At 37.6% G+C, this 25496-nt stretch overlaps 1 protein-coding gene across 5 annotated transcripts in view; it reads left to right on the top strand.

Annotated features, from left to right (window-relative positions):
* Nucleotides 1–25496, top strand: part of MAGI3 (membrane associated guanylate kinase, WW and PDZ domain containing 3) — a 262326-nt gene that overhangs the window by 188338 nt on the left and 48492 nt on the right. For all 5 annotated transcript variants that reach the window (XM_025289418.2, XM_025289417.2, XM_044944528.2 and 2 more), the window contains exons 7-10: nucleotides 13521–13578; nucleotides 17594–17688; nucleotides 21370–21558; nucleotides 24201–24806. In XM_025289418.2, coding sequence (XP_025145203.2) covers nucleotides 13521–13578; nucleotides 17594–17688; nucleotides 21370–21558; nucleotides 24201–24806 — 948 coding nt within the window. The remainder of the gene's footprint in view (nucleotides 1–13520; nucleotides 13579–17593; nucleotides 17689–21369; nucleotides 21559–24200; nucleotides 24807–25496) is intronic.

Here is a 25496-nt window from a genome sequence, read left to right as displayed (position 1 = left end):
TGCCTCAGTGATCTAGTCACAATAACTAGAAGCCTAAAGCTTCTAGAATAAAATACAGGAGGGTATCTTCAGGACTTTAAGATCAGCAAAGATGGAGGAAAAACTAGAACTGTTGCATATTGCTGGGCAGAATGTAAAATAGTACAACTGCTTTGAAGAACAGTTTGGCAGCTTCTTGAAAGGTTAAATATAAATTTGCTATATCACCTAACATTTCCACTCCTAGATATCTATCCAAAAGGAATGAAAACGTATGTCCACACAAGCACTTGAATGTAAATTTTTATAGTGGCACTATTCCTGATAGCTAAAAAGTGGAAACAACTCAGTTGTCCATCAAACAATGAATGGAATATTATTCAGCAAGAAAAAGAAATTAAATACCATGTATACTATGACATGAATGAACCTCAAAAAATGTTATGCCAAGTGAAAGAAACTAGACACAAAAGATTAGCTATTGCATGATTTCATTCATATGAAATGTCTTTAATAGGCAAATGTATAGAGCCGAAGCAGATTAGTGGTTGTCCAGGGCTAAGGAAGGGGATAGAGATTAATTGTAAATAGCACAAGGGATAGGCTTCCCAGATGGTGCAGTGGTAAAGAATCTGCCGACCAGTGCAGGAAACTCAAGAGACTCAGGTTCGATACCTGTGTCAGGAAGATCCCTTGGAGTAAGAAATGGCAACTCACTCCAAAATTCTTGCAAGTTTCTTTTTAAAATGGCCAAAGAATTTGAACAGATGGTTTACAAAAGACAGAGAATAGCCAATAAGAGCATGAAAAGGTATGTGCATCAACTATACCGCAGTTTTTTTAAAAAAAAGCATTAAAAATGTGCTTATCATTAATCATCTCTGTGATTTATTCACACACCCTAGAAGGGCTAAAGTCAAATACACTGACAATACCAAACTTTGGTGAGATTGTAGAGTATATGGATTTGTACATGTTGGTAGGGAAGTAAAATTATATAAACACTGGAGAAATTTTGGCAGTTTCCTATGAGGTGTTATATCAAGAAAAATGAAAATAATATTCCCCCAAAGACTTCACCTGAATGATCATGACAGCCTTATTCGTAATAGTTCCAACCTCAAAACATCCCAAGTATTCAACAGGATAATGGATAAACAGTTTGTGATTTATTCATGCAATGAAATACTACTCATCAATATAAAGAAAAAGCTGTCGATAACATTCAACAACATGGATGAACCTCAGAAACATGTTGAATCAAAGAAGCCAGATCCAAAAGAATGGGTACTCAATTATCCATTATTTAAAGTCCAAGAACATGAAAATTAATCGATGCTGATAGAAGTCAGGAAATGATGGAGAAGGAGGGGAGAATGGTGAATTGAAATAAATATTCTCTGGAATGATGGACATCCTTTCCATCTTGTTTGGGGTGATGGTTATATAGGCACCTGCAGTTGCCAAAGTTCATTCTTTGTACTTGAACAAGCACGTAAATTGATATTTTAATCATTGCATGAGCACTTAAGGTCTGTGAATTGTGTGAATACAAATTATACCTCAAATAATTTTTAAAATAACTTTTTATAACATACTTCCCTTGTCCCTCCCTAAGGCTTTTCACAGTAAGTTTCTTATGGTGAAATTAGTCATTGTGAAGGTAATCTAGAATATGTAATATTATAGAATTGGACTTTTTAAAGATTATGAATGTGGTATTAGTCTTTTCAGGATGTCTCTTTTGCCAGGCTCCGTTCCTTTTCTTTTTCTAGGGCTTCCCTGGTGGCTTAGATGATAAAGAAATCTGCCTGCAAGGCAGGAGATCCAGGTTTGATTCCTGGGTCAGAAAGATCCCCTGGAGAAGGGAACGGCAACCCACTCCAGTATCCTTGCCTGGAGAATTCCATGGACGGAAGAACCTGCTGGCTACAGTCCATTGGGTTGCAAAGAGTCGGACATGACTGAGTGACTAACCCTTTTGCCCTTTCATTCATTTTCCTACCAGCTGATGGTTTCAGTTCAGTTCTCTGCCTTTTCCTGTTTTCCCTTGTAGAATGTGTTTATTTTCATAGCCTTAACTACCAACTTACTGTAGCTAGTCTCCTTGTCTGAATCTCTAGTGTTGTCCTCTGTTCTGAATCCTGTTTCTGTATTTCCTACTACTTTTGAGACTTTCTTTTTGATTGCCCTACTGGCACTTCCGATAAACATATTTAAAACTGAATTTAGCATCTTTCTCCCACAGTCCCCACATTTTGTTTTCTCTCTTAGGTACCATCCTTATAATCATCTGGGCAAAATCCTTTCAGTCCTATTTGCTGCTGCTTCTCCTCTTGCTCTGTCCCCTATATAGTTTCCAATCCCTGCTGCTCTTTCTTTTTTCTATATTTTGGCAATATATTATTATGAAAATTTTCCAACATATAGAAAAACTGAGTTTTTCAGTGAATACATGTATTATAATGATCATTTTGCTATGTTTGCTTTTTCGTATAGCTCCCTATGCTCCCTATTCTCTATTCATGCTTTTTTTTTTTTTTTTTTTTTTCCTTTTTAATATCATCCTCTCCCTTCCTCTATCTACCACACATTTGGATTATTCTGGTCTTTTTTTTTTCCTACAGTTCTCCTCCAATGTATCTTTTATGCCAGTGGTCTGTAAAATAAATGGTGGCGTTCCAACTATTTGGGCACAGGAAGAAAATGTCAGTATCATGCTCTACTATTGTACATACAGATTGGCAATGGTATTCTACTTCATTCTCTTTGTCAGATTACCATATACACTCCTCAGTCTTAAAGGAAGAATGAAGCCGACTCCTTTGCTTTTGTCAGGAGCCCTGTAAAGTTTTTCAGTTTACTTGTGCACAGTTAAGTGGATTTATAGACCATATTACATAGTTTTTAATTTACACAAAATTAAAATGTGACTTAAAAGGATTTCTATAAAGACACTGGTGATTAAAGGTAATACAGGTATGCAAGCCCAGGGTAACAGTGAGGAAGTGGTGGGGCTGACACTTCTCATAAGAAGTGTCCATAAGAGCTCTTTTCAACCACATGGAGGTAAAATTGGGATAATTGTTTATTTAGTCTTTATCTCCTTTTTAAATGTCTACTTTGTATATGCTTTATTATGTATATGTTAGTAGATTGGTATAGCTATGTCTATGAATATATAAGTCTCTTGGAAGTACATGGTCAGATTTTTTTATTGATAAGACTACATGATCAAAAAAGTTTAGCTACATTATCCATTAATCTTTCTAAAATATAACTGCCTTCATACCTCTCCCTTGCTCAGGTTAATGGCCATTTTAGTTAATGGCTCCCTACTGTCAGCAGAGTTAAGTCTAGACTCCTTGGGAAAGTATTGAAGATTTTTTGCAACTGAACTGTATTCTTTATTTCTTTCTCAAAGTGTTTTCATACCATAAATACAACATATTTTTATCTTTGCCACAGGCCCATTTCTTATGCCAGGAACCAACCTTGTTCCCTGTGTCCACTAGGCTTATATCTGCTTATCCTTTTAAGCTCAAACATATAATTTTTGTAGCCTCCTCTGTTTTTCTCTTCCAGGTCAGGATTAGGTGTTCTTGCCTCTGTGCACAGCATGTTTCTATTGTAGCACCTACGGCATTGCATTGTTACTAGATACCTATACTCTGTAAGAGCAGTAATTTTGTCTTATCTGTATATCCCTTCAGTTGAGACTTAAATGTTTGGAAGGAAAGGAGGAGGAAAAGAAAGGAAGGAAAAGAAGGAAAGAAGCCACTCTATCCTTCGGGCATCCTTCTTGAAAATAATGTTTAATCTCCTTAGGGTTCTGGGGGAAGCAAAAAATAATAATTCTACCTTGCGACTTCCCTGGTGGTCCAGTGGTTAAGACTCCACACTTCCAATGCAGAGGGCAACCATTCAATCCCTGGTGTGGCAGGTTGGGATCCCACATGGCTCATGGCCAGAAAAAGAAAAGGAAAAAAATCTATCTTCATTCATTAATGAGGAGTCAATAGAGAAATAAGATAGGAAACAAAGATGAGATTAGAATACTATCTGATGAGTGAACATGGCTTTAGCGCCACACCTATATTGGGCTTGCTAATATTGCACCCCTACCAGAGGGAGACTTAAGCACTCACTCTCCAGCCCCTGTATTCAGTTGTTTGGCTCCTCCCACAAGGCAGATGTTGCAAAAGATCAGATAGCACCCTCTCTGCAGGCAGGCTAGCATCAGAAGCCGCAAGAGGACCCAGAAGGCCCCGAGCCAAACACACTGAATTCATTCTCTAAAGCTCACCTATCAAATAAGACATTCTTTCTTCCTTGGAGAACAAAGTAGAGGGGCTCAGGAAATTGAAAATGATTCTCTGCAAAAGTGTGTTCCCCTAAAGCTCTTTGCATTATGGGTGACTGTATGCCTTGGTTCAGAGAAGGCAATGGCACCCCACTCCAGTACTCTTGCCTGGAAAATCCCATGGACGGAGGAGCCTGGTAGGCTGCAGTCCATGGGGTCACTAAGAGTCAGACACGACTGAGTGGCTTCACTTTCACTTTTCACTTTCATGCATTGGAGAAGGAAATGGCAACCCACTCCAGTGTTCTTGCCTGGAGAATCCCAGGGACGGGGGAGCCTGGTGGGCTGCCGTCTATAGGGTCGCACAGAGTCGGACATGACTGAAGCGACTTAGCAGCATGCCTTGGTTGGTGAGGGACTACTCCTTCTTATTCCTACTGTCCCAGTATAATTAATAATAGTGTCTCTTTTTACTGTCAAAAGTGGAGAATACATTACATGGTGATCTTAATTGTATCGTTCTTAAGATCAGTTGAGTTCAGTTCAGTCGCTCAGTCGTGTCCAACTCTTTGCAACCCCGGAACCGCAGCACACCAGGCCTCCCTGTCCATCACCAACTCCCGGAGTTTACCCAAACTCATGTCCATTGAGTCAGTGATGCCATCTAATCATCTCATCCTCTGTCATCCCCTTCTCCTCCTGCCCTCAATCTTTCCCAACATCAGAGTCTTTTCAAATGAGTCAGCTCTTCGCATCGGGTGGCGAAAATATTGGGAGTTTCAGCTTCAACATTAGTCCTTCCAATGAACACCCAGGACTGATTTCCTTTAGGATGGACTGGTTGAATCTCCTTGCAGTCCAAGGAACTCTCAAGAGTCTTCTCCAATACCACAGTTCAAAAGCATCAATTCTTCTGTGCTCACAATCACAGACAACTAGCCAATCTGATCACACGGACCACAGCTTGTCTAACTCAGTGAAACTAAGCCATGCTGTGTGGGGCCACCCAAGACGGATGGGTCATGATGGAGAGGTCTGACAGAATGTGGTCCACTGAAGAAGGGAATGGCAAACCACTTCAGTTCTTAAGATAGAGCAACCAAAATTGCACTCAGGGATGTTCAAAGCATTTTAATCCAAGAGTTACTCCCCAACCCCTTTTACTGGAGATGCCTTTGCAACATTACCTGTATTTCTCTATGGTGGTGGTTTAGTCGTGAAGTTGTGTCTGACTATTGTGATCCCATGGACTGTAGCTTGCCAAACTCCTTTGTCCATGGAATTCTCCAGGCAAGAATACTGGAATGGGTTGCCATTTCCTTCTCCAGGGGATCTTCTGGTCCCAGGAATCGAACCTGGGTCTCCTGCATTGCAGTCAGATTCTTTACCAGCTGAGCTACATAGTAACCTGTATTTCCCTTTCAGTTCAGTTCAGTCGCTCAGTCGTGTCTGACTCTTTGCGACCCCATGAATTGCAGCACGCCAGGCCTCCCTGTCTATCACCAACTCCCGGAGTTCACCCAAACTCATGGCCATTGAGTCGGTGATGCCATCCAGCCATCTCATCCTCTGTCGTCCCCTTCTCCTCCTGCCCCCAATCCCTCCCAGCATCAGGGTCTTTTCAGATGAGTCAACTCTTCGCATGAGGTGGCCAAAGTATTGGAGTTTCAGCTTTAGCATCAGTCCTTCCAATGAACACCCAGGACTGATTTCCTTCAGAATGGACTGGTTGGATCTCCTTGCAGTCCAAGGGACTCTCAAGAGTCTTCTCCAACACCACAGTTCAAAAGCATCAATTCTTTGGCACTCAGCTTTCTTCACAGTCCAACTCTCACATCCATACATGACCGCTGGAAAAACCATAGCCTTGACTAGATGGACCTTTGTTGGCAAAGTAATGTCTCTGCTTTTGATTATGCTATCTGGGCTGGTCATAACTTTCCTTCCAAGGAGTAAGTGTCTTTTAATTTCATGGCTGCAGTCACCATCTGCAGTGATTTTGGAGCCCCAAAAAACAAAGTCTGCCACTGTTTCCACTGTTTCCCCATCTATTTCCCATGAAGTGATGGGACCAGATGCCATGATCTTCGTTTTCTGAATGTTGAGCTTTAAGCCAACTTTTTCACTCTCCTCTTTCACTTTCATCAAGAGGCTTTTTAGTTCCTCTCACTTTCTGCCATAAGGGTGGTGTCATCTGCATATCTGAGGTTATTGATATTTCTCCCGGCAATCTTGATTCCAGCTTGTGCTTCTTCCAGCCCAGCGTTTCTCATGATGTACTCTGCACAGAAGTTAAATAAGCAGGGTGACAATATGCAGCCTTGATGTACTCCTTTCCCTATTTGGAACCAGTCTGTTGTTCCATGTCCAGTTCTAACTGTTGCTTCCTGACCTGCATATAGATTTCTCAAGATGCAGGTCAGGTGGTGTGGTATTCCCATCTCTTTGACAATTTTCCACAGTTTATTGTGATCCACACAGTCAAAGGCTTTGGCATAGTCAATAAAGCAGAAATAGATGTTTTTCTAGAACTCTCTTGCTTTTTTGATGATCCAGTGGATGTTAGCAATTTGATCTCTGGTTCCTCTGCCTTTTCTAAAACCAGCTTGAACATCAGGAAGTTCACGGTTCACATATTGCTGAAGCCTGGCTTGGAGAATTTTGAGCATTACTTTACTAGCGTGTGAGATGAGTGCAATTGTGCGGTAGTTTGAGCATTCTTTGGCATTGCCTTTCTTTGGGATTGGAATGAAAACTGACCTTTTCCAGTCCTGTGGCCACTGCTGAGTTTTCCAAATTTGCTGGCATATTGAGTGCAGCACTTTCACAGCATCATCTTCCAGGATTTGAAATAGCTCAACTGGAATTCCATCACCTCCACTAGCTTTGTTCGTAGTGATGCTTTCTAAGGCCCACTTGACTTCACATTCCAGGATGTCTGGCTCTAGGTGAGTGATCACACTGTCAGGATTATCTTCGTCATGAAGATCTTTTTTGTACAGTTCTTCTGTGTATTTTTGCCACCTCTTCTTAATATCTTCTGCTTCTGTGAGATCCATACCATTTCTGTCCTTTATCGAGCCCATCTTTGCATGAAATGTTCCCTTGGTATCTCTGATTTTCTTGAAGAGATCTCTAGTCTTTCCCTTTCTGTTATTTTCCTCTATTTCTTTGCATTGATCGCTGAGGAAGGCTTTCTTATCTCTCTTTGCTGTTCTTTAGAACTCTGCATTCAGATGCTTATATCTTTCCTTTTCTCCTTTGCTTTTCGCTCCTCTTCTTTCACAGCTATTTTTAAGGCCTCCCCAGACAGCCATTTTGCTTTTTTGCATTTCTATTTCCCTTTGAGGACCCCAAAATTTGGAACCTGGAGCCTGTTTGTTTTATGCCCAGCCAATTGTTACCACATTTGCCATATACTTGGTCTCTTCTCTGAATAGGGGAGAAATAGCCCCACAATCGGCTATTTGCAGAATAGACTATATCTAACTAACATTGTAGTCTCCATAGTACCTTGCACAGAGTAGATGCTAGTAAAGGGGATAGTATTAACAGTATGTTAAATGTAAGTTTTTATAGTTTAAGATATTGTTTACCTTCTGCTGAACATTTAAGATCTAGAAAAACTTTACAGTTCCTAAAACTTGCCCTCTTCCCCCCAGTCTTCTGCTATTCATAACCTGTGTTTTTACACCATATCTGATGGTTTAATGAGTGTACATGTTTGTCTTCCACTCAAAATAATTAATGTGTTAATTAAATGGTCATCTTAAAAATTCAACATCAGGAATCCATTTTACTTTCAACTCACTACTTTTCTCTTATGATGAAAGAAAGATTAAATTTTTTACTAAAGACATTTTTACTAAAATGTGTTCATGTTGATACCTTTATAGAGGATGGTAAAAGAAAATTATCCGTTGAATAGAGCTCCACAATGAGAAAACAATTATAATTTATATATTTAAATAAGAAAATTGCTATTTAGAGAAGAGGAATGATAAGTTCATGGGCCTTAGAACTAATCAGCGGCTTCATATGCCAGAAATAGTTTTGCTTTTTGAGTCAACTTTTGGCATGGGGAAGGTGCTTTAGCTTTTAAAATAGGAAAATATGGTTAGGTCTTTCCTATTTTCTCTTCCAGAGTTCTCAAACTGCTTTTTTTTTTTACAACTGAGTTTCCAAAACAAGAAAGCTATTTCTCAAGGACTCCACAATTTACTCTTTAATAATGCAGTATGCTGAACTTTGCCCTCTACCTTTCTTGTGAAACTGCTTTTCTTAATGTTACCCGTAACCACCTGCCTGATTGCCAGATTTAGTGGACTCTTTTTAGCCCCTGTCTCCAGTCCTGACAGCTTTATAAAGCATTTGCTCGTGTTGACCACGCTGTCCTCGTCTGTCTTCTTTGACTCCATTCCCCCTATTCTTACTCTGCTCCTTAAATTGTTAATGCTCCTAAGCTTCTATTCTCCATCTTTTCTATTCACAACTTACCTCAGTAATTTTGTCCACTGCCATAGCTTTAATTGCAGTGCCTCCCAGATCTTTTATCTTCCTCTGTTTCTCTTCTGAGGACAGGACCAGGTTCATATTTCCAAGAAATTGTTAGGTATCTCTACAAGGATGTTGCATAGCCCCTCAAATGCAACACCTTCCAAACTGAGTTAAATCTTTTGTATACCTGCACTTCCTGCCGTCACCAACTGACCTTACATCCTCCCAGTTCTGTGAGCCTGAAACTGGTTATGTCCTCAACTTTTCCTCACCCTATCTTCATTGCAGCTAAGTATCAAGTTCTATCAATTCTGACTTTAAAAAAATGCCATCTCTTAAGTGTCCAGTGCTGCTCATCATTTTTTTTTTCTTATCTGTCTCCTGTGCTGTCTCAGTCACTTCAGTCGTGTCCAACTCTTTGCCAACCCATGGACTGCAGCCTGCCAGGCTCCTCTCTCCATGGGATTCTCCAGGCAAGAATACTGGAGTGGGTTGCCATTTCCTCCTCCAGATATCTGTCTCCTAAGTGCCTCTAAATCCAAATTAACACTTCTTTCCTCTTCTCACAGCTGTTTCCATAGGTATCCAATAAATATTTTATAATGTATCATATTTATGCTTAAACAGCCATTAACCTGGATATCATCTTGACCTCCTCCCCTCCCACAATCTTCATGTTAGTCATTAATTTCTGTTGCTTCAACTTGCTTGTCTCTATTATCTTTTCTTTCTCTATATTCCCACTACCAGTGCCTTAGCGCCAGCCTTCATAATTTCTTATCTAGGCTAATAATGATTTTCTTATTTGCCTGCCTTTATTTTCACTCCACTCCATCTATTTCATCCTTTATTACTGTTACCCATAACTTCCCCAAATATAATTTAATCATGTCACAGTCCAGTTTAATCAGTTTCATCATCATCAAAATAAAGGCCAAACTCCTTAACCCAGCATTCCAGAAATGTGTTTTGGTTCCTATTATAAGACAAGCCCCCTGGCATATGTACCTCACTCTAGTCCTATCAAATTTTTGTAATTACTGAAAATGCCAGCCATTTTTAATCCCTCAGTGCTCCTTGATCAGTGAAATGGCCTCCCTCTCACCAATCCCAACTCATTCTTTAAGACTGCTCAAATACACCATCTTCTAGAATACTTTTCTGATAATTGTTTTACCAAGCAATTGGTGGTGTTTCTCAGCTCTCCCTCAAAAGCTTGTTTGTTTCATTATTATGCTTCCCTGATAGCTCAGACATTAAGAGTCTGCTTGCAATGCAGGAGACCCAGGTTCGATTCCTGGGTTGGGAAGATCCCCTGGAGAAGGAAATGGAAATCCAGTCCAGTATTCTTGCCTGGAAAATCCCATGGATGGGGAAGCCTGGCAGGCTGTAGTCCATGGGGTTGCAGAGTTGGACACAACTGAGCCACTAACGCCTTCACACTTTCTATTTCACTATATCGTTTCTCTCTTCTGTCTTCACTTTTCGACTGTGAACTCCTTGATGTCAAGAACTGTGTTTCTGATTTTTATTTTAGAATAAGGAAGGAGAGGGGAGGAAGAGGAGGAAGAAAGGGAAAAAAAGGAAAGAAAAGGGGGAGAAATTCAGTAAATGAATTGACTCACTGGATAGTGTATAAAATTGCTAGGTATTTTAGTCTAGGTTTTATTACCTTTAGTTTAAGAGGGCAAGTAATAATCAGTTCTTTAACTGCATGAATCTATCCTGCAAAAACCTGTCTGATGTTATCACATGTGAGGGTTTAAAGTGATTGCTAAGAGTAATCCAGAAGATAAATTACCAATTTGTTTACTCTCCTAAAGAAAAGACTGTACTTTGCTTCTTTAAGTGCTAACTAAAATGCTGACTCAACTTCCACATTAACACTGAAATATATTTATATATTTGTTGATCTTTTTTCTTATTAGGCATTAATACATCCTCCTTAGTGAATTTTTCAGAGAGAAAATGGAATATTTCAACTATCTCTGTAGTTGCTTGATTCAGTTCAGTTCAGTCGCTCAGTTATGTCCGACTCTGCGACCCCATGGACTGCAGCACACCAGGCTTTCCTGTCCATCACCAACTCCCGGAGCTTACTCAAACTCATGTCCATTGAGTCCATGTTGCCATCCAACCATCTCATCCTCTGTCGTCCCCTTCTCCCGCCTTCAATATTTCCCAGCATCAGAGTCTTTTCAAAAGAGTCAGTTCTTTGCATCAGGTGGCCAAAGTGTTGGAGTTTCAGCTTCAGCATCAGTCCTTCCAATGAATATTCAGGACTGATTTCCTTTAGGATGGACTGGTTGGATCTCATTGCCATCCAAAGGACTCTCAACAGTCTTCTCCAGCGCCACAGTTCAAAAGCATCAGTTCTTCAGCACTCAGCTTTCTTTATAGTCCAACTCTCACATCCATACATGACTACTGGAAAAACCATAGCTTTGACTAGACAGACCTTTGTTGGCAAAGTAATGTCTCTGCTATTTAATGCTAATCCCTTGAATTTATAGTTGCTTAAATTCTCCAAAATTCTCACAGAGCATAAATCCAGGTGTGGTACCGTTGTAGAATTCATCCTTATATAGCACAATTGAGTTCTCATGCTATTTCAAGAAAATTTCTATTAAAGAAAATTCTTTCTCTCTCATAGGAAATTCTCCATGATATTGCTTTGGTAATATTATTATAGAGTATTTTTCACAGTTTCATTGTTCATACAATCCAACAAATACTTTTATTCATGTAGCAGTTGCTTGGTGTTGACTTGAAGAAAAACACACAACATGAAGGAGAGTTGTGAGCTTTGTTATTTAGGGTCTAACTAAGGACCATGCCCCAGGAAACAGGCACTCAGTAACTCCGAGGATCTGTTCCAAGAGCTAGGAGAGGAGCCAGGATGTATATGAGTATTTTGGTTAGGAAATCTATGTAGTCAAGCATACATTTTAGTAAAAGATTACTGCTAATCACAAAGAACAGATAGATATTTCAAGTTAATGGTCTTAGTACTTTCTTGTGTATGGGAAGAAAAGTCACTGGGGTCATTGAAATTCTTCCTTCAATAATGCATCTAATTATCGAAGACCCGTTTATCCAAAGCACAGAGCACCTCATCCTGTTTTATTTTTTCATCCCGAATTGCTTTCAGGATGCACTGGGTTGCAACTTAACCGTTGTAGAACTGGGTGATGAGTGATGCTCTTTGTTCTTTTTTCTGTTCACATGAGTCATAAAATATTGTACTTAATTGATGATTGTTTGCCTTGTAGCTGTGGAGGATCAAAGTGAACTGAAGTATATCCCAGTTCTTCTCAGTTGTTTTGATCTGTTTTCACATAGTAGTTACTTTTCAGCTATTCTCATCTTTTCCATCTCAGACATTTCAACCAGATTTTTTCAAAGGAAAACCGCAAAAGCTCACCAGACTTCAAAACTACCAGTTAATATTATATACATACGCAGAGAACTATGCTGGAGAAAAAGGGATGGAGATGACTCAGAGCTTTTCATTAAGAAGCTGGTCATCTGTTCTCTTCTTTTTTCCTGAATGTGGAATAATACTTTTTATTAGAGCATAACGGTTTGTACTGTTTATCAGGTTCAATGGGATTTTTTCTTACAAAGTGGATACATTGTACTGCAGCTTAAAGATATGAAATTAATAAGTTCTTTGATATTTTCTAAGCCTGTTTGCTGCCTAGCCTGTGTCATTTGTAAATGTATGCATATGTGTCTGTGTTTCAGTGTAGCAGAAACACAGTCTACAAGAAATTGAAAATCAAAGAGTGGTCATCATAAAGTACAACTGTAGATTTTTAAAAAAACTTCCTTCTTGCTGAGCTCCTGTGTATAATTGATCGCAATAAAAAACCACCTGCTAGGAGCACTCCTGCCAACTTAAACCATGTCTGACTAATAAAAAGATTCCTCAGCAGCCTTACCTTGGAAAACAGACAGAGTGGGAGGGAAAGAGGATTCTTTCTTGACAGGGTCAATTTATGTTAAAAAAGACCAGAATTTTTTTCTTTTTTAGCTGTCAGAAATTCAACTACCTTCAGTTTTTCTGATTATGTTTTATTGGTCACTTTACTTGCAATAATACATAATTATATGTAAGATATTTCTTTGTGACCATACACAAATAGAGATTCTACACAAGGCACTGCGTAGTTTTCCTTCAGACACTTAGATCTTGTTATTTCAAGAGAAAGTAGGTATTTTCTTAGATTTTAAGCAAATCTAAATTACCCACTTGAAATGGTTTAAATCCAAGACTGGACTTTCCTGTGGAGAGAAGTGGGTTAGAATGTGATAACAGAAATAACCGACAATTCCTTTGCATCATAGTGAAAAAATTACCGAGCAGCTGCTGCTTGTTACTGACTTGCAGGCTGTGTCTCACATCAGTGCTATAAAGCTATTTAAATGAAATAACTATACCAGGTGATTTTTTAAATACCTAGCATTTTTATGACTCATGATTCAAATAACACCTTCAAGTTTAATGTTGTCTTTTGTTCTCTGTTTCTGATTACTTCCTGATGAGACATTTACTAGTTATTGAAGAAGCCACTCAAGTCAAACTGTGTTTGTATTTTGAAAGTGAGTTCTTACCTTACCGTCTCCCAGATATCAGTGTAATGAAATAAACGACAGGAATTCACTTGGTAAATTCTTTTCTTGTTGGTTTTGAAACTGGCATTTCACTCAGTTCTTTTTTTTTTTTTTTAATTTGCAGAACTTCCTTACGGCTGGGAGAAAATAGAGGACCCTCAATATGGGACGTACTATGTTGAGTAAGTTTGTTACCTCAGTTTATGCTTTCCCAAAATGTTTCCCTTTCATTGCACAATTTTAGGGAGTGAATGAAGTACCTTACGCTTCTGCAATCTCGCTTCCAGGTTTTGCCACCAGGGGGATGAGAAGGTAGGGACAGTGGGCATTTACTTCACTGATTCTGTGCTCCCTAGAAGTTGGCTTTGAAGTAAATATAGAGAGCCAAGGGTAAGTTGCTCAGATGACTAATAGCTGGAGATGTCATCAGTACTACTGTGGCCTCTAGAAAGAGAAGGAGTGGATAGAAAGCAAAAGGTGAACTAGCAAGGTCGCTTTCACACCACACCTGCATGATTTTGAAGGCAGTGAAAGCACTTGAAGGGCATTGTATCATAGCGATCCAAAGTTTTGAAGTACATGATTACAGCTGTTCTCTTTTTTAAGGAGTTAATCAAGGAAAACTTAGTTTTCTTTTTGGAGTTGAAAGTTGCTTCTGACACAGCTGTTACAGTTAAATTTAAACATAAATCTGTGTTGGAATAGAGGATCAAACACCTGCCTATGTTAACCAGAGAAATTAGGATAACATCAACTTCTGATTTTTCTTTCCCTTTTCTTCATTTATCTAATTGCTACATTGTTATGATCATTGGGATTGCTTTCTTTCCAGATGATATAGATAGAATTTTGACCTCAGTCATCTACTACCAGGCAAATAATTACATCAGAGAGGTTACTGTTAACTTGGGAACTAGGAGTCTGCACCATCTGCCAAGGTAGTGAAGGCAAAATATTATTACCTGGAAAAATGGTGAACGTGAACATCTTCTATTTTTATGATTGCTAATTAGTTTTTCATCATTTGCTGGCATAAATGAATGCCACTTCCCTAAAGTGAGGAACTGATTCCTGTTATAATGCTAGTTCTTATATAGTGTGTAGGATGTTACTTGAGTCACTGTGCTTAGAGAGATTTTTGGAATGATTTCTTAAAGTCTAACTTATACCCTAAGAAAAATAACTCAGTTTGACCCTTAGATCCATAACTTAACAGCTCCACTGAAAGGTTATATTAATTTTATTTCATATCTTTCTGATACTATGATGTGAGAAGTATACAGCAGCTCTTTTGTTACTTTTTTCTAAAGTATATTTAGTTAAAAGAAAAAAAATAACCATTTTTCAAATCAAAGGAATATTTGAAGGCTAGTTGAAAAGAATTTGTGGTAAATTTCCCCCTAATAGTTAGTCTGTTCAAATTGGGCTTCCATCAACTATTATTTGCCATTAACACTGCTGAACATTTCTGAGATAATGATTCTCATTCTCTTAGTATCCATTCCAACAAATGTGAATGCATGATCAAGAGGTGAAATTCATTTGCCTGTTATAAAATCTTGCGCTAAATGATCTGGTTCTCATTAAACAAGGATGTACTAATACTGAAGCAACTTCAGGGCAGTCCTGGAGAGACCTGCTCCCAGCTGTCGTGGAGGCATGTGAAACAGCCTGGTTAGAAGCACCAGCAGTGGCAGCGATGTGATTTTGTGTGATAGTTCCCAGACGACCTCATTTTACTGGAGGGTAATTTATTAGATTAAGAAAGAGCAGGCTGTACTCAAGATGCACATTAGTATGGAATCAGCCGAGTTCTGAAGTGTGGCTTGATTCCCAGATTAGTTAGGCTTTGAATCTCAACTATAGTAATCTGCAGTGAGTTTACTGATGGAGATAAAAAGCTGTTACTTGAATGGCTACTCTCTGGCTCTCTCAGTTTGTCAAACCAGATGGCGCAATGATTGCTCTTGGCAAGAGCCTTATAGTAGTAACACCAACTGCAATGGCAGGTTTTTGGGGTAAGCATTTATTTTAGAAGATGAGATTCTGAAATGGATTAATTTATTTTTGGAAATAAAATTGTTCCCAAAATTTAATGGCAGGCCTTCCATAAGAATGCACATATCTTTAGAAATGTTGTCTTAATGTATTCTTTAATTGCCTTCCTACAGTTAGGTGACAGTGAAAATATACATCTGCTTTTCATATCTTAACTTTTCATGAAGGATAATGATCTTGTTTGTGGAAATGAATTCTTAAAATTCATATATTTACACAAAATTTTAAGAGATGAAATTTCAAATTATAAATTATCTATTTAAATCAGGCTTGTTTGCTACTCTTGTTTACTTTTTCTGATAATCTATTATGTTCTCTTCTTTTCCCATAACTAGTTTTACAGAAAACAAAATTTGTTACATGTTAATAATACTATGGGTATAAGTAACTAAAGGAAAAGGAGAGTGTTTTTACTATTTTGTTTTTTGGTTGGCATTTTAATCTAGGTAGTCTAAGGTGACAGATGCAATTATTCTTTTCTCTAAAATCTTACACTCTTTTGTCAAAGACTTTTCAGGAAAGGGATTACTCATTTGCATTCTTCTACTCTCTTCTCCCACACATTACAAAGAGTATAAATATAAATTACTCCTTTTTATGTATTAATGCCTGGGCGGCAAAGTGAGTCATTCTAACTGATGACGTTCAAGTAAGCCAAGGTTCTTTCTAAACAGGTTTATTCTTTTCGAAGTGTCAGCTTCTAGTTTTGTTTTTTCAAGAATATGTAAATTATCAGTATGTAATAAATAACTTTAAAAATGGTACCTAGCTTAACACCGAAGATTTTCATTCTCATGGAAGGTTAAACAGTTAACTCAGTTGATAAGGTCCTTTCTCATAGTAAGAAGCAGAAGCATACTTGAGTTTTAGTGAAATCAGAACCCAAAGAATGTCACGTAGAGCTTGCCATATTTGGAGCTCTGAAACTGAATACCTACATCTGTTGCAGGGTTGCTAATGCACTAGAAGCCTGAAAGGCATAGAGAGGAATACTCGGAAGCGAGGGTACCTTGCTGTAAGGGTTTTTTTTTCTCCCTGTTGACCCCTCCTCCATCCCCATTAATGGGCACAAGTGGCAAAGAAAATATCCAAGTTGTATGACTATTTGTGTATAGATTTTGTAATATTCAGCTTATCTAAAGACAGTCATAATCTGAAATTCTCATGATTTAATGTTTAATTATTGATATTTAGTAATGACACTTCTTGTTAAAATGGTTTCTGCTAGAAAATGAATTTCAATTGGCTGAAATGTGTTTGTAGTGTAGAAGTATTAGAATATAATTCCCCCCCTTGTTTGTGTATTAGACCCATTTGCAGTCTTAAACATCTTTCGTATAGTAGTTGCATTCTTAATCCACTTACAGTTAACTGGCTTGCCAGGATAACCAATGCTCAGTTCTTCTGTGAAACACGCTCTCGCCATAGTGTATTGAATAGCATCATCTAATGGCCTGCCTCTCGTCTCCCCATACTTTCCTGATTTCCACCACAGGCTTGTATGCTTTCAAAGAGTTAGTTATGATTGTTCCTAAATTGTCAAAAAGAGTTGAACATATAATTATGTAATTAGTTATTATATAATTTTGAAGCTTAACTGTAAAAGAGTTGGTCTGTGATAACAGTTTGATAAAAGCAAGTCACTTTGCTTTTTTTTGATGTAAATTGATGTGGGTGAGTCAGTTGGAAAAATAATAGTAAAATTCTAGAAGACATCTGTACTCAGATTTCTTCAAAAGTGTCTTCACAGCTGCTTCACTTCAGAGAAGCTTAAAACCCTCCTACTATTAACTGCCTTTAAAAAAAAAACTTAACTGATTAATTGCCAATAGTTCTAGCTATATCGTATATGAGGGCTTCATTTATAGTTTTGAAAACTGTTGTTAGCAATATTAGAAACGATTATAGAGAAGCTGTATAAAACATTTCAGCGACTTTGACTTCTAGGCGTCTTCTGTGGGTCATTCTTTAGCTGTTGAAAAGCTCTTCCTCCATGAATTGTCAGCATCTCTGGGTTCCATAGCGTAAGGATACATGTTTGTCCCTTAACGTGTGATGATGGAATGATACGAGAGTCTATTTTAAAATATGTAACTCTTTCACATTAAACTGAAATGCATATTTGTCTACATTTTACAGTCACCTTAACCAGAAAACCCAGTTTGAAAATCCAGTGGAGGAAGCCAAAAGGAAAAAGCAGTTAGGACAGGCTGATACTGGGTCTTCAAAACCAGGTAGAACTTTTACCTCTATCTTCTAAGAATAACTTGTGACATTTATATGCTGAAATAATAAAAGTGAGTTTGAACTTTGAAAATCAACAGAGATTGTCTAATTTTTGTCACTGTAAAGATATGAATAATCTTAATACAACATCTGGCCATTTTGAAAATGTTGAGGGTTTTTTTCTCTTGCTGCTTATATAGAAAGTGTGAAATTGTTGGGAGAAGGGATTGAATAACTTTGTTATGGGTGCAAGGTTTTAATTTGTAAATTGGATTGTTTTCTAGTGTTTAAGGCCAAGTCAGTATTAGATCTTTGATTCATTATGAGCTTCTCCCAAGTTGATTGCTTTGATTTAATAACATCAGTGACCATTCAAGATTCTTTATTAACTGATATGAACAAATACTAAGCAAATCCACTATATTGTTTGCCTATATCATTGATTCTCAACTGGGATAATAGGGTATTAGTAATATCATTTGATATTTGAGGAACATTTTTAAAATGCATAGGTCCTGAGATTTTGATGAGCCTAGCCATGTGTATTTTGTAAAAGATGTCCAGGATGTTCCATCCTACTCATCCCTCATTGCCTCCCCCTTCTCTGTCATTAATAAGATGTTTATCATCATAATCTAGTAGATTCTTTGCTGATGAAACAGTAGACTCAGTTGCTGATGAAACAGTTTTTTCTTATAGCCCCTCTTCAAAAACATAGTCCCTTCCCTTAAGTTTTACATTTGATTTAGCAAATATTTTTAGATTAATAAATATTTTGGAGCACCTTCTATATGCCCAGTGCTTTCCTTGGTACCTGGTATTAAAAAATGATTAAGAGTAAGACAGGTCTTACCCTCAAAATTTACAGTCTAAAACAGGAAACTAATGGTTATAATATATGCTGGTAGATACCATCCTGTGTTAGTAGTTAAATGTACAGGGAGACAGAGCAAGTTTGAATCCCAGCTGTGTAACCTTGGGTGAGTTTTTTAAATGTTTGTTTTCTCATCTATTAATACAAAATATGAATGGTAGTAGTACCTAGCTCTTAAGGTGGTTCTGAGTATGCAAGTTAATACATGTAAAGTGCTTACAAATACATGTCTGGCACATGGTGGCCAGAAAATGATAGTTTTCATTGTTATTAATAAAGATGTACAAGGTTCAGTGGTGGTGTAGAAGAGGGAGTGCTCACATTTGCTTTAAAGGAGGAAGTTGAGGGGCAGGGGGACTTTCAAACAGAGGACATATATTTGAACTGGGTCTTCAAGTGTCAGTAAAAGCTAAATCAGGCAGATAAAAAATTCAGAGGAGCAAGATGGCATACTGAGTAGATGGAACAGGATATATAAAACCATAGCAGCATGAAGTGGTGGTCCAGGGGTCAGGGAACAGATACGAATGACCAGAGCATAGTAGAAACAAGAAATGACGTTGCAAGGATAGGCAGGCAATGGGAAGAAGCCCGAAATAGCTGACTTTTTTTTTTTAATGTCAAGTGCTTGTATTTATAAGAGATCAGTAAATCTGGGAAGAACATAACAAAGAAAGTAGACCTACTCCTACCCCAAACCTGCCTTTGTCAGTATTTCCAGGATAGCCCTACTGCTTGCAGTAGCCGTGTGCAGACTGCACAAGCCATGCAGCCATACAGAGCAGCCCCCAGGACTGCTCTTTTCTAAGACCCAGTAAGCTTTAATGTATGCTAAAAGGGGCAGCAGCAGATACACAGAGATAACTCTGGGCTTGATAGTAGTGTGGTCTCAATATGAAACAAGTCAGCCTTGTGAATTTGAGTCATTAGGGAAATGGGCATCAAAACCACAGTGAGAGACCACTCTATGCCTACTAGGATGGCTGTAACCAAAAAAAAAGCAGACAGTGACAAGTGCTGGCAAGGATGTGAAGCAGTCAGAACCCTCAAACCTTGATGGTGCAGTGTAAAATGGTGCAGCCACTTTGGAAAAGTTTGGCAATCCTTCAGAACATTAAATAGTTATAATATTAATACATTCATGGTAACTGCTACATTTCCATTCCCAGTATGTACCTAAAAGGAATGAACGTATTTGCCTCCACAAAATCTTGTACATGAGTGTTCACAGCAACATTACTCATAATATCCAAGAAGTATAAACAACCCAACAAATCAGTGAACAAATAAAATGTGATATATCTGTATAATGGAATATTATTTGGTAATAAAAAATGAATAAAGTACATGCTGCAACACAGATGAACCTCAAAAAATTATGCTAAGTGAAATAAACCATTCAACAGACTACATATTATATAATTCCATTTATATTAAATGTCCAGATTGGGCATGTCTATAGACAGAAAGTGGCTTAGTCATTGAGGTTAGGATGTGAGGGCAGGTTGGGGAGAAATGAGAAGTGACTGCTAATGAATACCAAGATTTCTTTGGTGTGTGTTTGGGGGGAGAGAAACTGTGCTAAAGTTAGATTATGGTGATGGTTACCACGTCATTGACTTGTATAATTCTGTCATATGTGGATTATGTCTCAATAAAGCTGTTAAAAAAGAGATTTGTCAGAAAAATTTAAACCGTATTTTGAAAACCTAACTTAAACAGTGCTTTTTAAGTTATGAATCTGTGCAGTTTGATCCCCACAGTTTTCCTAAGTGCCCTAATGGCAGCCAGGTGGAGCAAACTTTCTGGAAAAGAGAAGACAGGTATTGCTTGCAAATGTGGATCACCTTTAGTGCTAGGATCATCTGAGGAAACCTGTAAAAATAGGCTTTTCAGTGAAACTGCTTTTTGTCTTCCTAAAGTTTCCACCAAGCACAGGTATAAGGGAAAGAAGCATGAAGCTCTTTGCTAGTAGTGCAGGGGTTCACGCCACTCATCAGATGTAAGTTAAAGGTTGCAGAAAGCCTGGGTCATGGGTTATACAAAGTTCTCAAATGTTTGTGACAGTTGCCTTCATCTTCCTAGAATAGTGTTTTCTACGTAGAGCTCCAGTAGCTGCTTATTCAAATGAAATATACATCCGAATGAGTGCCCAAGGCTTTCAGGATTTTAATAATAAAGGTTATCCTTCAGGTGTGTCATTCTGACTTCTATCTAAAGGACTCTTTGCGATTAGAAAAAGTAGGTACAGACAAGGCAATGAGAAGGAGATGAAATAGATGTTTTTATACCTTCCAAAGGAGAAGGCAGTGGCACCCCATTCCAGTACTCTTGCCTGAAAAATCCCATGGACGGAAGAGCCTGGTAGGCTGCAGTCCATGGGGTCACTAAGAGTCGGACATGACTGAGTGACTTCTCTTTCACTTTTCACTTTCCTGCATTGGAGAAGGAAATGGCAACCCACTCCAGTGTTCTTGCCTGGAAAATCCCAGGGACGGGGGAGCCTGGTGGGCTGCCGTCTCTGGGGTCACACAGAGTCGGACACGACTGAAGCGACTAAGCAGCAGCAGCAGCAGCATACCTTCCAAATGACATAGAAGAGTCCTGTAAAAGAATGAGAAATGATTCATTAGCTAAGTTTTTTTTTTCAGTGATTTAATATATGAATTTAAATTCCAACTGTTCTATAACATTGGATTCTCTCTTATTTTCTTTCTGTTATGGTTTGTTGTATTTAAATTATATAGACTATCTTGGAAATTAGCTTTGAGGAGTATATTCATTGTAATTATTCTTGTTTCTCATTTTTGTGCAGATACAGAAAAATCGCACTTCACTCGAGATCCATCCCAGCTTAAAGGCATCCTTGTTCGAGCATCATTGAAAAAAAGCACAATGGGATTTGGTTTTACCATTATTGGTGGGGATAGGCCTGATGAGTTCCTGCAAGTGAAAAATGTGCTGAAAGATGGTCCTGCAGCTCAGGATGGGAAAATTGCACCAGGTAACAGGTTTTTCAGAAATACTTAAAAGGGGTCTTCCCTGGCGGTCCAGTGTTGAAGACTCTGCTTCCACTGCAGGGGGCATGAGTTGCATCGCTGGTTGGGGAACTAAGATCCCATACGTGTCACATGGCGTGGCAAAAAATATTTAAAAAAAGAAAAGTACTTAAAGAGTTGTGATCCTATAACAAAAATTATAGTGAAAATGTTTTATATATGTATATATAACATATATACCAAATATATAATAGCTATATAAGTATATATCATATATGTATTTTGTGTGTTTACATGTGTGTCTGTGTGTGGAGAGAGAGAGAAAGAAATTATACAACCAGGAGGTAGATTCCTGTATTAAAATAGTTTATCTTCAAAATTAAGTACATGGTAGTTTTGAGGGAGGGTCATTTATTAATATTTTGAATAGTTTGTATAGTTTGAGATAACCCTTTGGCTATACTAAGCTAAGGATTTATTAACCATCTCAGAAAATTAGTTGATTGTCTGATTTTCTCTGATTATGTAGGGTACTTTTGGAGTTCTTTAACATTTACCTGTAGTCTTTTTTGAAAAGTGATTCACTGTGATGTTTACAGTGATACTGAACGAATTGGTATATCCCACATTTTTTCACCAGGTTGGACCCTTTCCTTTGTTTTTTGCTTTCTTAGTGGCTATTAGTAAAGTTAAGCCACTATGTTAAGAATTATAGACAATAAAGCTAAAAAAAGAATACAAAAAAAATGAAAAGAATGGGAAAAAAAGAATTATAGACAATAAGGTTGTTATTTTTACAGAGCTGTATGAATTTGTCTTTTATGTAGTTTTCTCAACATCTTTACTTGGTGATTGTTACATATTTTTATGTGAGCGACTGTTTATGGCTATAGGTTAGAGGAAGTTTAAGACTAGTTACTGATTATGAGAAAGGTTTAAATGCTTTTTTTCCAGAAAGATTTTAATAATCCACTGAGGTTGCTTCTTACACTATTTGCTAGGCTTTTCTAATCCTCTGTTATTTCACATACTATGTGTAAATACATTCTCCATTTGGATGATTCAATTGTCATATTACTTTTGATGGCTGGTATCAACTTATTTTCAATTAGAATATGGGATCTCTCATATTATACTTTCCGAATTAGGTGATAGAAATTTAAACTAGAAAACTTAAAATTATTAAAAGTTATATTTATAAACAAAATTATTTTTCTAATTTATTAATTTATAAAATCAACAAACTCTGGAGATTAAAATTAAGGTTTTGTCCTAAGTCCTCAATTTTTACTTTTTAAATATTGTCCCTGAAACACATCTCAAAACTATTGTATATGCTGTCAGGATTTTATGATATAGATTTAGATTTGTCTAAAGGTGTTATTAATTTGTAAAGCAATAGGATACTTCCATAAAAATTCAGAGAACTTTGACTAGGGGAGGAAAAGTCAAAGCTTTGTTTCTAATTAGTTTAATTTCTTTATCTTCTTGAATTTTGAAATGAATTTCCACAAGCTAACATTTGTTTTTAAATAGCATTCATGTTGATTTTTTAAAGCCTACATGCAATCAGAACAAATTGAAGCACCTTTATTTGGCAATAACCTTTTAAATAATCATATTCAAATAAAAGCAGCAAATGCATGAGACATCAGAGGACAAATTTTAAAAATCAAAACTGCATTTAAAAAACACACAACTGATGAGTGGCAAAGACCCTACAACCAGAGTGGGTCATAATGATGTAAAATCAAGAAAGTAAAACCAGCTTTTATAAGGATTAATTCAGCTGAATTTTCAGCATCTTAAATAATATATTCTTTACTTGTATTGAATTTTTTTGTTGCTTATTTCTCCTTTTGATAACTAAATTACACTGAATTGAAAGTCTCTCCAGAAAGATGTGAAAAGAAAATACATTCATAAGCTATTATTCTAATCTTTAACCTTACATTGTTCAAACTAAAATGAATTTTTAAGTACATTGTAATCAATGGCTCCTTAAAAATCATGAAATAAGATGTATTTAAAGAATGTCTGTTTTGTCAGTTTGCATAAGTAGCCAGTGGAGTTGGGCACCGCTTGTCTATGTACTGAACACCTACTACAATGTACCCAGCTTTGTGTGCCCACTTAGGTGTCACTCAAAGGATATACTAACAAGGATAATAGGAATTTTTTTTAAGATTCGCTTGAGGTCGTAACTGTTTGCCACTAAGCATAGATTTATATGGCTTCCCAGGTGGCTCAAGTGGTAAAGAATCCACCTGCCAATGCAGGAGACGTGGGTTCAGTCACTGGGTTGAAAAGACCCCTGAAGTAGGAAATGGCAACCATTCCAGTATTCTTGCCTGGAGAATTCCATGGACAGAGAAGCCTGACAGGCAGTCCATGGGATCGCAAAGAGTCATACACACACACACACACACACACACACACACGTTTATATATTCTTTTTAGGGAGGAGTCACCGAAGGGAGAATGACATGTCTGTGTTCAAAATCCATTTTTTCAGTAGTTAATGAATAGTAAGAGGTTTCCAGAATTCAAATTTAGATGTTAAATTTCAGTTATTTTTATCTCCCCCAATAAAAGATCAATTTATTTGATGGCTTTAACATTTTTAATGTGATTTATGTTTTACCAGGTGATGTTATTGTAGACATCAATGGCAACTGTGTCCTTGGTCACACCCATGCAGATGTTGTCCAGATGTTTCAATTGGTACCTGTCAATCAGTATGTAAACCTCACTCTATGCCGTGGGTATCCGCTTCCTGATGACAATGAAGATCCTGTTGTGGACATTGTTGCTGCTACTCCTGTCATCAATGGACAGTCATTAACTAAGGGAGAGACTTGCATGAACACTCAGGATTTTAAGTCGGGAGCAGTGGTGCTGGACCAGAATGGAAAATCGGGACACAGCTTGATCAGTGATCGTTTTAATGGAGCATCAGATCTGAGTGAACAGAGAGCGTCTATGGCATCGTCAGGCAGCTCCCAGCCAGAACTAGTGACTATCCCTCTGATCAAGGGCCCTAAAGGCTTTGGGTTTGCAATTGCTGACAGCCCAACTGGGCAGAAGGTGAAAATGATATTGGATAGTCAGTGGTGTCAAGGCCTACAGAAAGGGGATATAATTAAGGAGATTTACCATCAAAATGTGCAGAATTTAACACATCTCCAAGTGGTAGAGGTGCTAAAGCAGTTTCCAGTAGGTGCAGATGTACCATTACTTATCTTAAGAGGAGGTGAGTAAAAGCACAAGGAAAAGTCGTCATTGTTCATGCATTTATATCTGTGAATTGCCCTTCCTTCCAGGTCAGAATATCTCTTTCCCAGAAGACTTAACTGGTAATTAGTGTGCATTTTCCTTAAGTTCCCTCTGACTGCTTCCATAAGCAGTATCTTTTGTAGCGGTTTTTTTTTTTTTTTTTTTTTTTTTAGTTATTAGTGGTTTCATTTGTGTCCATTATGGATTTCTTTCCCTCTGTGTTCCTTTTAAAATCTGATTTATGACTTTTAATGATTAGATAGAGTCATAGCATTGTCCTACTTCAGATGAAATATATCCTCTTAATTTCATTTTCTCTGTTGATGGCAATAATAGAAATGGACTCTTTCAAGCAGTGGTACTTCATCTGGACCTCTGTAATGTACCAAGGATGTTTTGAAAGAGCTAGCATCTCTGTGAATAAGTAAAAATGTTGGATGGTGTGTTAATCTGTTCTGTAAAAGCAGTCATGATAGCTTGTGCTCGTAAAGCTTTTATCTTAAGCTTTAATATCTGTCAGTAAATGTTAATTAAACCCCACAGTGCTCATGTGAGAGAAATATAATTTTATTTTCCAAGGTCATCAACTGACTTGAACTGCTCCCAGACATAAATGCAGTTCCAAGGACTAATCAAAAAGTTATATTTTAACGGGCTTTCTTAAATC

This window comes from Bubalus bubalis, chromosome 6 (assembly GCF_019923935.1).
Source record: "Bubalus bubalis isolate 160015118507 breed Murrah chromosome 6, NDDB_SH_1, whole genome shotgun sequence".
Lineage (NCBI taxonomy): Eukaryota > Metazoa > Chordata > Mammalia > Artiodactyla > Bovidae > Bubalus > Bubalus bubalis.
Note: the sequence above shows the minus strand (reverse complement) of the source record. Positions and strands in the feature narration are given on the sequence as shown.